A 12,146-nucleotide genomic window follows, 5' to 3' on the forward strand; every position below is an offset into this window, starting at 1 on the left:
AGGTGATGTAACACAGCGTATTTGGATAATCTGACTTTACAGCTAGCTTTCTGGGATAAGGGTCATGTGGTGTGGGCAGGCCCAGCTTTAGAGATAAAGACCCTAAACACTGCTATAATGAAGAGTTCCATATTCTAAGCGGGGTTTCCATATGCCATAATTAACAATGTCCTGTGGACCCAGTTACAATGATTTGCATGTCAACCCTCTACTCCTAGAGGGTTTGTTTCAGTCTTTGTTTCTGAGTCAGTACTTCTATAATTTAAAAAAACCTGATTGTATGCCAGGGATTGTAGAGAGCTACTTTTTTTCTGCCATCAAGGTGATATAGGCAGCCAATTGCGGTGATATTCAAAGCCAGATTACACCACTTGCTCACTGTGAGACCCAGGGCAAATTACTTAAGGTCTAAGGTGACGAACAGAGAGACCCAAGTGACACAGCTATTAAGTGGTGGACTCAATAAGGCAGACTCAATATTGTAAAAATGTCAAATTTCCTTTTACACTCAAAAATTCAAGGACCCCAAAGAACTTTTGTTTATGAGTTTTATCTACAAATACAGAAATTAAAACTCAGAAATGTAAAAATATTTGTTTAGTTTATTTTAAAATAACGATAATAAACCCATTGCATGTTAATAGAAATAACATGTTCTTATGGAAGAAATTATAATTTCCAAAAGAAAATGTAGTGAGAAGAGTGACACTGTTTTACATTTTTGCCAATCTCTTTCATGTCTGGCTTACTACAAGACAGCTGGATTCTCATTTGCTTCTGCATTCGATCTGTTGAGGTATGCAGTTTTGTTTGAAGTAGATAAAAACAATCCAACCTGAACATGTACATGGAAAAGAGGAATATTTCAATAGCCTTTTTGAATAATTGTGGATATTCTTTGAAACTACGTTAACTCCAACAAGTAGAAGTTACTCACAGGTTCATTGTTAAATGGAATCTGAAGCCACGTCAATGAACTTTCATACTCTTACATTAAAATCCGTTGGTCTGTCTTATACTTTGAGTGGATCTTCTAGCCATGCACAATTTTGTAACATTAGGCTTGATCATTTGGAAAATATCGTTTCACTAGTTACGCAGATCCTCCAAATGTTGACACAATTCAGTAATTGATATTAAAAAATTTACATTTATTAACATCTATCTCCTCAGGAAAACTTTTAGTTTTTACGTATATAAGTATAGTTTACCAACTGTTTTTTTCAAATAAAAATAGAGTTCTATGAAAAAAAAGGGTAGTTCAGCTCAAAACTCAAATTGCTTTTCCTTAACCATCATGCTTTGGTATGCATCAGAAGTGCTTTATGCATGCTTCCCAGTTTTTAATTTTTTTACAGTAAGTACATGATAGTGAAGAATCCAGTAACTACTCATATAGTTGGTGTCCCTGCCTTGATTCATATTATAAGGTGCCAGTAGTTTTACTTACCATTGCTTTGTGTCATCACACAGTGAAAAACATCAACACAGAAAAAGGCAAATAACATTTTAGTATTATTATGAAAATGGTCTTAATGACCTCAGGGAGTGTAGACCCCAGGGGTCTGTGGTCACTCTGAGAACGGCTGCTCTGTGCGCTCCTGTGCCTCCATGCTGGTGGCTTACAGACTGCTCTGTTTCTTTAAGTGTTATTCCATGGCTGTAGTACTATGTCTGTTGGGAGGCACTGTACCTCTGAAGTTTAGTGTTTGTTGAAAATGGAACACAAACCACAGCCAACTCAGATTTAATTCAGTCATCATTTCCCAAAGCAGTCACAGGAAGTTTAATTTCAGACAGCACATGGGCATTGGTATAGGAATGTGTGCAGTAGCAGAAGAGCCGTGGGCGCTGGGTATCAGGAAGTCCAGGTCTGGCCTCTGTCCCTAGCTACTGCAGCCCTGGAAAAGTCACCTTCTTTGTCTGGACTTCAGAACTCTCACTTATAGGTGAAGACATGTTAAGTTTCTGTCTATAAAAAAAATTTATGATTCTATGAATATCTGTGGGATGGATGGATAGATGGATGGATGAGAAGGAAGGAACGAATAAACAAACAAACAGGGATTTGAGGAATGTATTAGGAACAAAATTCCAAGACAGGAATGTTTGCTAGAAAGGAGCAGGTTGTATTCTGATGCAGCACTCACAGCAAAGCTCAGGCAGAGGTTGAATGATGCCTTTCAGGGGTGCTAGGGAGGAGGGTGTCAGACTAGATGACACCTGCTGTTGCTTCCAAATCTAGGATTCTATAATTCTATAATCCTCTTAGACAGGCCGTGGACGTCTGCATTTCCACCATGTATAAGGAATTTCGTTCCCACACATCAATCATGCAAATTTTTAAAGTAACATAGAGCTTGGAATCATCTGTCCATCGTTCCCATAGACGGTTACACTTCACAGTACCTTTATTTGTTTGTTTATTCCCATTTGGTAAGAAGCTTTGACTGTGAGAAAAGTAAAGGAATTCAGTAATACCAAAGAAGTCTTCAAAGGCAATAATAAAAGTGTGAGATTTCTAACTTTGTTTTCTTTTGGTGGTTCCCAAATGTTAGTCTGCTTATGAATCTCCTGGGGAGCTTGTTAAAGGGCAGGTTCCCAGTGACCCTCTGGATTCTAGTCAGTCAGTCCTGTGGCCACTAGCGCAGTGGCTCCCGACCCTGGATGCCAGTTACCCACGGAGCTTGTTGCAAATTTCTGTACTTCAGCTTGACCCCCAGAGATTGATTGAACAAGGTCTCAGGTGAGGCTAAAGCGTCCTATAAGGGAACTTATAAACCCTCCCCAGGTCATTTGGAAATGCAGCCAGGATGGAGAGGAACTATACTGTACTGTAACTCCTGGCTCTGTAAACCAAACAGCATGAAAAATCTTCATCTCTTTTACCAAAGGAAGCAGGCTCCTGTGGGCATGCAAAGGCCTCAGATGAAGCAATGCAAACACTCTTTCTGCACAGGGAGAAATTGAAGGTATGGAAAAGCAAATTCTGAGTTTGAACCAGAAAAAGGAAGACCTGTTGGTGGACCTGAAAGCTGCTGTGCTAAACCTTCACCAGCATTTACGGCAAGAACAGCAAGAATCAGAAAAAGAAATGCTGTCAGCTGGAGCATCAGAAGAGGACGGAGTGGCTGAGAGGGATGATTCTGAGTGGAAGGTGGGTATGACTTTAGGTTGACACTGGTCCCACATTCCGCAAGAACGTTAAATTGGTAGTATTTTTCACCTGAAAACCCGTGGCATCTATGTTTATCAGTAAAGGAGTTTTCAAAAGTGGAAATACTTCACCTCCTAGAACAAAGTCCTAGAGATTGTTCACTAGTGAATACAAATCCTCAGGATGTGTCTGTTCTGGACTCAACCCAGGATTCTTATGCCCAAGTTACTTAAGGAGGTGCTTATGAAATTCCACGGGCAGGTGGGTGGGAGCCACCCTTTGAAGTATCTTCCTACTAAAAAGCCTATTGCAGACTCCAAAATGGGCCCAGCACCCCTCTAAACCCACTCTAAATCCACATCAGTAAACCACATTCTTGAATTGTTTGATGAGGGGCCACAGAGGGCAACGCAAACGAAGGAGATCTAAGATGTGTCCAAGTCATGATATTTGACTGGAAGAGCTGAAAGGTGCTGGACCCAGAGGGTACTTGTGTGGGTGGGCATCTTGGATAAAGTGAGTAAAAAATTAGGTACATAAAGACGCGGCCAGGCTGGGATCCTGGTGATATTGGATGGCACCCTGGCTGCAAGTGTCTTTGTGCTGTGCCTTTCAGCTGAACAGAACAGGCTCCGTGACTTTCCTGCCAGTGGTTGAGGAAGAAGCAGAAGAGAGCTCCCTGAAGAGTGAAGTAAGGAAAATGATTTTCTCGTTAAAGTTTGTTAGAACCGAAATCTCTAAAAGAAGGTCATTGAGAAGATCTTAAAAATGAATGAAAACATAAGGATTTTTTAAATTAATGCCGATATTTTATAAGGGTGATTGAAGTCGTTCTGTGCTGTTATTAACGTTGTTTAAGTGCATCAAAACCTACTTCACGCCAGAGTGCGATAAATGTAATTCAGACACACTCGTGGGCGTCAGGGAGAAGATGGAGTTCTTTGTTGTATCCTGACTTCTGAGCACTTTCTCTGAAGTTTGAGAGTATGCTGTTTGGTTGGCACTCCTGGTGTGCTTTTTAGAACTTTATTTTTCTTAACGGCATTTGAATTACTTCTGTAGTCTAAAAGAGCATTGCCAAGTACACAAAGAGATGTGTTAGTGACTAATAGTACCACAAATCCTTACTACTTCATTAGAAGTACTTCATTAGAATTGGTTGAATGAGATATTTACAGGTGTCTTTCCTGATATCAGTTTCCATTTCATACTTTAAAAACTAAAGTTATAATGGTTCTTGTGCCAAAAGGAAGAAAATTGCAGCAATTTATAGTTCTTATGTCTTGCATGTAATCCCCAGACATTTTTTCTGCTCGTTTTATAGATTATTAAATAGCTCCACTGTCACACAGAACAACCTGTTGTCCTAGGGTGGCTCTAGGACACAGTGGAACTGAGGCAGGACAAGGACGAGTGCGGGTTTACTACACTCTGACCGTCAGACCACTTCCTGATCTGATCATGCCTCTTCACGGCAGAGAGAATTGTGAAAATGGTGGAGGGACCAGGCGGGTGTACACTGAAGAGGGTGTACTTCAGTATGATTCTAATTTGAGACCCGTATTTGCATCTGAGCTGATGTGTTTATAATATTCAGTGTTTGTCTTTGACAATAAAAAAGTACATTTTCATCAGGGTGTTATTTAAAGATGGTATTTAAGGTTACATTTACCAAAGCAGATCAAATTCCTAAAGCACTGTTTTAAAGATCCCCGTTGTGTGATGTGAGCTGACTCCCAACTTTTAAGAATATTTTGTAGGCTTCAGGAAGAACAACCACATTTGGAGACGTATGACTGACTTAGCCAAACAAATAGGTGAAAAACAGAGGGAGAGATAGAATTAAGAGGTCTAATTATACTGCCTGGTAAGCTGAGTTTTGTATAGAAGAGAAGAGTAGGATGCTGGTTAGGATGGTAGGAAGTCACTTCCCTCTGCTAATCCATTGATTACTGTGTTAGAATGGAGATGAGAAAGCAGAGACATCTTCCGGGTCTTGGTCTTTACTCTGGAAGCATGACAAGGACATAGAGGAAGATAGAACATCCTCATCCTCTGGAACGATCATTCAGGTAATAGTGGGCGTAACACACTTTTTAGGGGGCAGGGATGGTGAGGGATAGTACGTCAAAGAATTTCCTGTTGGAAAGAATGCTTTGGGAGAGAACCTGCTTGTGCTGAAATTTTTAAGTTTCTAACCATTACCTGGCATAAATGCAAAGACAGCTAGGTACTTGCTTATTATTTGCATTTCTATTGTGCATTTAGTGATAATAGGAGAGTATTTTTCTGAGAAAAACTCCATTTGTGAAAATCCAAACTGACAAAACAGATAACTCAAAGGAGCACCTAAAAGGTTCACCATAGTATTTCAAGTATTGAACACGCCTTTCTTTTGGGAGTAGTTCGGGAGAGAGGTCTCCTTATAATCGTTTTTTTTTTGGAACAAAGTAGTGTATAAGGTAAATTAATGAAATAAGTCTTTTTGCTCCTTATGACCTAAATCTTCTCCAATCTCTCAAAATAGAGGGCAAATGCCCTCGCTTTGGAAATTGTTATAAGCTGACGTGAAAACGATGTTTTTCCCTTGCTCTTGAACCGTCTCTACATCGTGATGATCCATACGCCTCCCCCCTCCCACCTCCTATCCAGGGCTACGCCCTGCCCTGGCTCCCAGGCCAGTCCTTTCATTGATCATTGGCACGCGGCTCTGCCTGCACCTGCATGTCTAGTCTCTGCCTCTTGACGGGTTCCTTCCCTCTCTCCCTCAGTATTGTTTTCCCCTCCCTAACCAGTTCCCTCCCTCAGGGCCCCACCCCTCCAAACAGTGTCCCAGAGCCTAGACGCTCTCTCCAGAAACTGCTTTGCCTCCCTAGAATGACCTTCTCTCCACATCTGCCTGGACACTTCCTGCCCGTCCACAAAGGCCCATCTCAGCTTCCACTTCCTCCAAGAAACCCCCTCTTTCCCTCTGTTTTCTGATAGCATGCTGAACCCCAGTTATGACTTATCACATTTTTGTTCATACACCTGCCAGTTTCATGACTGGCAAGAACTTTATCTTCTACATTTTTATTCCTGTACTGGGCTTAATATGGTGCTTAAGTGCATTGAATTTTTTGATCCTACTTCCTGGGTCAATTACTGAGCGTCCTCTCATTTATGGCTAAATGTCTTTACTGGCTGCTTCTCACCTTTGGCTCCTTTTGTAATCAAGTTTTTGACGCTGGCTATACTTGAACTACCATTGACTTCTGGAACATCAATTTAGTGCCCTTTTATTCGTCTGAATCTTTATTGATCTCTCCAGCGTTAGACACTATTGACCACCTCTTGCTTCTTTAAGTGCAATGTTCCTTTGCTTTTAATTCTGCACTTTCTTATCTCATCTACTACAACCCCTCCTCTGTCTCCTTCTCTTACCCCATCTCTGTGATGGGAGGCACTGCCCCAGTGTTCCCTCCTCTTCCTTCTGTGTTTTCTCTCCTGGCAACTTCATCTCCTCCCGTAGGTTTGTAGTCACCTGCATGCCAGTGATTCCCAAATCACATCTCTAGTCTTGACTTTTCCCTTAGATCTGTTCCACATTTCTACCTTCCTGATAGAGTTCTCTTTTAGGACGTATTTTCTTCCTCTCAAACCCATTTTACAAACTTTCCATCAAAGCTTATTCTTCCTCCTAATTGCTTGATGTCTGTTAGTGGCACCAGTATTTTCTGAGTCTAAGACAAACTTCACAGTCATCTTGTTACTGCACAAAGGGAACGATCTGCTTGCCATGAGACAAAAGCCAATTGTCAAGAGGCAAGATGGCAGAAAAGAAAGGGCAGTTCATTACAGCTTGCTAGCAAGGGGGAAGATGGCTGACTGATGTCTCAAAGAACCATCTTAAGGGGGCACAAAATCTTACAGCAGTTATATAGGCCAGTGGGTTATAGGGGAGGGGGTTAGGAATGTTGACCTTCTGGTGTTACAGACTGGGAGTGCCACACCAGATCTTTCAGTTTTCATTGATGATAGCTATCCGCATAGACTCTCTGTTTGGGGGTCATCACATTCCTAAGGCACTCAAAAGAACAAAGTTATCATCTTATCACAGCTGGGAGGTACATGCACCAGCAGGGGTTGTAAAATCTACAGAGCAGTTAGATCTCCTGGAGGGTACATATCCAGCTGGGTTAGTTTGTCAGAGGTCATTCAAAGTTACAATAGGGTTTCTCTTCTACAATATGGCTTCCCTTATGTCAACCTTCTGTTGAGTTGGTATCAATCTTAGGTACCTCATTCCTCTTACCTTTCATATCCAGTCGGTGGTCTAGTGATGTCCACTCAATCTTTTATTTTTTTTTTTGATAATCTTATTTATTTATTTATTTTTTCCCCAAAGCCCCAGTAGATAGTTGTATGTCTTAGCTGCACGTCCTTCTAGTTGCTGTATGTGGGACGCGGCCTCAGCATGGCCGGAGAAGCGGTGCGTCGGTGCACGCCCGGGATCCGAACCCCGGGCCACCAGCAGCGGAGCGCGCGCACCCAACCGCTAAGCCACAGGGCCGGCCCTGTCCACTCAATCTTTACCTCCTTCTTTTCCTCCCATTATTTTTGCCATCATCCCATTCCAGGCAATTGTTACTTCTTCCCTGGACTTTTGGAGTAGCCTTCTAATTGGGTTTATAGCTTCAGTTATTGTCCCTAATACATCTTCTACAATACCAACTGATGACTTTTCCAAACACCGTTAATGCTAAGCTGCAGTCTTACGTGGATTCTGATTATCTGCTGAATGAAATGCATTCCAGACTTCTCATGACCCTGACCTGCCTTCCCAGTCTTATCTCAGCTTCACCTTTACTTCTTGGTTCCTACCTTTCTAATAGCAGTTATTGTTTTCAGTACAAGGAGCTGAAAAGGAACTAACTTTGTTAGGAACTGCTAGAAGCTTTGTATGTGTCCTCTTGTTTAATAATCACAAGCATGAGTGAGGTAGGTTATAGTCCCATTTTAAAGATGAAGGAAGTGAGGCTCAGAGAGTCGAGATTGGTCGATTACAACATCCATACTTTTCCCACCACGGTATGTTGATTATTTGTGTACATGTCATTTTCCCATTGTTTGACCGTGGTTAACCTAGGAAGTGGGAGTGCTGGATCAGAGTGTACATCTATTTAAAATGTGACACACATCATCAAACTGCCCTCTAGAAAAACTATATCAATTTTATTTCTACCAGGAATGCATGGAAGTACCTGTTTCCTGACCCCAAGCTGATATTGGATATTTTCAATCTTAGCCAAACTTAGCCAGTGGTTTAAATTGCATTTATATTCTAAGAATGTTGAATATCTCTTTCGGTGTTCATTGGCTTTTGTATTCTTTCATAAATTGCTTGTTAGTGCCATTCAACTGCTTTTCTACATAGGGGTTCATGTTTTCCTTTTTTTTTTTTTTTATAATTTTATTTATTTATTTTTCCCCCAAAGCCCCAGTAGATAGTTGTATGTCATAGCTGCACATCCTTCTAGTTGCTGTATGTGGGACGTGGCCTCAGCATGGCCGGAGAAGCAGTGCGTCGGTGCGTGCCCGGGACCCCAACCTGGGCCACCAGCAGCGGAGCGCGTGCACTTAACCGCTAAGCCACGGGGCTGGCCCTGATGTTTTCCTTATTGATTTATAAGAGTAATTACTATAGTAAGGATAGTAACACTTTGTAAGTAATTATCCCAGTTTGTCGTTTTTCTTTTAACTTATAGTGTCTTTTTTGGTGCACATTTTTATTTTGTTTTATTTTATTTTATTTATTTTATTTTATTTTTTTGGCGAGGAAGATTAGCCCTGAGCTAACATCTGCCAATCCTCCTTTTTTTTTTGCTGAGGAAGACTGGCCCTGGGCTAACATACGTGCCCATTTTCCTCCACTTTATATGGGACGCCGCCACAGCATGGCCTGACAAGCAGTGCGTTGGTGCACGCCCAGGATCCGAACCGGTGAACCCTGGGCCGCTGCAGTGGAGCGTGTGCACTTAACCACTTGCGCCACTGGGCCGGCCCCCACATTATTTTATTTTTATGTCGTTAATACTAACATTCTTTTCCTTTATTGTCATGCTTTAAAAGTCCTCCTCCACTCCTAGATTAGAGAAAGATTCATTCATAATTTCTTCAAGAATCTTCAAATATTCTTCAAATATTTATATTTAAATATTAGATACAGTTAGAATTCATTGTTAGGAGTGAGAGAAGGATTTAGTTATATTTTTCATGAAATGCCTGGTTAGTTGGTCCCAAATTTATCAACTTCATCTTTTCCCCCATTATTTGAAATGTGGCCTTTATCATATAATCTAATTTAATTTTAATTTTAGTAATAATCCACCTAAATACATAATTCTCTAGATTCCTTACCTGCTCCACATTAACTAGAGAGCTTTGGAGAATTTAAGTCTTTCAAATAAAGACAAACCTGAGGAAGCTGATTTTTTTTCCTAATGAACAAACTTTTTGTCTAAATGCACCTGACTTCTCTGGACAATTTTGCAAGCAGGTGATTTGTCAAATGAGCAGGTGTGGGAAGAGTGACTTGCATGGCCGCAGGGCAGGAATTTTCTGGACCTCTGATTCTTTTCTTTACAGGAGGCAGCTGGGAAAATAAGCACATGTGATAGTGCCCTGGCACAAATTCTTGTACCAGACTCACTAAACCCTGAGCAAGGCCCAGAATTTTCCCTGAGTCCCAACCCAACAGAAGAGGTAAGTCCCTGTTGGTAACAAGCCAGCTGCTCAGATACCTGAACTAGAACCCAGAGAGGACAAGCTTTCTGTGTTTTGCGATACTTTGTATTTCAAGCCCAGAGTTCTTTGTGAACATCTTCATATGTACTATCAAGCTGGAGAACTGGAAGATTTGCCATCAGATGTTTACAGAGAAAGTAAGCACGGCACAAAGGAGTTCAAGATTTTTCATTCCCTCACCATTTGTCAGGGTGGACTAGTCTTTCCATTAATAGCTACTTCCTTCTTCTGTAGATATGACTTACGGGGGCGATGAAAGTGGAGGAGAGTTAATATTGATTAACTGTCTATTACATAAGAGGCATTTATATTTACAGTTTAATCCTCAGATTAAATAAGGTAGGTTAACACCTACCATAAGTTTACAAATGAGAAAATCAAAATTCAGGGAGTAAAAATACAGCTAGTGAATGGAGGAATTAGGAGTCAAACTCAGAATATTTCAATCTGCCTTCCTACTTTGAGTATTTAGTACTGAAAGATGTGAAAACAAGGTAGGTTTGTTCTCACAAATTAAACCACCACCGTACCATCCTAGTGGCATGTCTGGTGTTTGTGCAAGTGCAGTGACGTGTTGCTCTTTAGCCAGGCAAGTTTGCATTTTATAAAAAGTGGAGGAGATGTGCAGATGTCTGTAGAATTGACTGTAAAATATTAAGGAGTAAATTTAAAGAGTTGGTATTTTGGGATGAAATATATGTAGCTACAACTAGAAAATTAGCTGGTATTTTAACTGCATCCTGTTACTTAGATCAGTGATGTGTAGATGCAGAAATCAAGCTGTGTGACCTTCACTAACTGAGAGACTAACCTGGAGACAGAGCATGTGCAAAATCGTGTCAAGAATGTGGACCTGTAGGCTCCAAGGCATGATAAAACCAGGGAGTGAGTCCTAGTTCTGCTTACTAGTTGTGTGACCATAGGCAGTTTGAATAACCTCTCTAAGCCTCAGTTTCCTCCTCTGTACACTGGGTGTGTGGTATGAACAACGAGGCGGTCTGTGTATCACAGCGCACTGGCCTGATGTAATTCTCTGTCACAAGAAATACTTTTGATAATACTTTTTAGCCCCCAAAGTGTACAATAATAAAACATTCATTTAAATAATTTCTGCTTTTAGAATCTGGGGCAATCATTTGTAGAAGATATCGAGTAGGGGTCGTATTGTAGAAAAAAACTGTGGACTCAGAGTTAAAAGATCACAGAGCTGTGTGACCTTGGGCTAGTAACTCATGTTGAGGCCTGAGCTTCTCAGAAGCAATGTGGTGAAATGGGAAGTATGAGGACTGATTAAGTGTTAAATGACTGTAAAGAGAGGTGGGTGAACTGACTACTGGCAGATGCCTCAGGCCACCTTCAGCTGCTGAAGCTCTACGATTGCAAATATTCTTTTTTCTTCCATTCACCTTTGGATTCTTCTCAGGTTCAAATAACTGGCAAATAAAGCCTAGATTAGTTATGCAGCTCCCTTGTTTCCTCATTAATTCAGTAAGTTAGTGAGAAAGCAAAGAAACTCAATATTGTCATTTAAAAAAACGTGTGTGGCATATGATATGCTCAAGTAATGTTTTTGAATAAATAAAGAAGGCAGATGGTAAGTCTGTTATTACAGATTAATTAATTAATGTTAACAGATTCTCACGGGACAAAACAGAGGATCCTAAAACCTTTGCCACTAAGATAGCAATATCTAAAAACTGGAAAACAGTCAATCAGATGACTAGAAATTGGTGTCTGGCAGTAAAATCACACAACTGGTGCTTTTTTAAGTCAGGATTAAAAAGAAAATTGAAACAGGTGAATCCAAGTATAGACCTGACTGTGTATGAACGCAGAGAAAATAAAAGAGACGACTTCCTTAGGAGGGTGATTCATGCAGAAAATATTGATGAAGGCAGGGGATGGATAGTGTTTGGGGAGAAAAGAGCAAACACATGTGAAGTTAATGGATGGTCAGGAGGAAGAGGTACAACCCAGAGACACTTTCGCCAAACAGCTCTCAGGATCCTCATCAGTGTGTGTGCAAGTGAATGGTACTTTCATATGCTGCCTGTTTTTGTTACCACTTGCCAATTTTATTCACTTCTGCTATACTGAAAGTTCTGTTTAAACAAAATTCCACAAGCATTGGGAAACGAGAGTTTGAGTTGAGGTAGGGTCTACATTTGTGAGCAACTCCCATTAGAAGTTTGTCACTTAGCCA

General features: G+C 40.8%; 1 protein-coding gene across 10 annotated transcripts in view; it reads left to right on the top strand.

Moving 5' to 3' along the window:
- Positions 1 to 12,146, top strand: part of SYNE2 (spectrin repeat containing nuclear envelope protein 2) — a 265,485-nt gene that overhangs the window by 156,846 nt on the left and 96,493 nt on the right. For 9 of the 10 annotated variants that reach the window (XM_058567087.1, XM_058567088.1, XM_058567090.1 and 6 more), the window contains 4 exons: positions 2,960 to 3,157; positions 3,774 to 3,848; positions 5,119 to 5,229; positions 9,785 to 9,901. In XM_058567087.1, coding sequence (XP_058423070.1) covers positions 2,960 to 3,157; positions 3,774 to 3,848; positions 5,119 to 5,229; positions 9,785 to 9,901 — 501 coding nt within the window. The remainder of the gene's footprint in view (positions 1 to 2,959; positions 3,158 to 3,773; positions 3,849 to 5,118; positions 5,230 to 9,784; positions 9,902 to 12,146) is intronic. The other variant, XM_058567093.1, reaches the window with a different exon arrangement.

The sequence above is a fragment of the Diceros bicornis genome, chromosome 24 (assembly GCF_020826845.1).
Source record: "Diceros bicornis minor isolate mBicDic1 chromosome 24, mDicBic1.mat.cur, whole genome shotgun sequence".
NCBI lineage: Eukaryota > Metazoa > Chordata > Mammalia > Perissodactyla > Rhinocerotidae > Diceros > Diceros bicornis.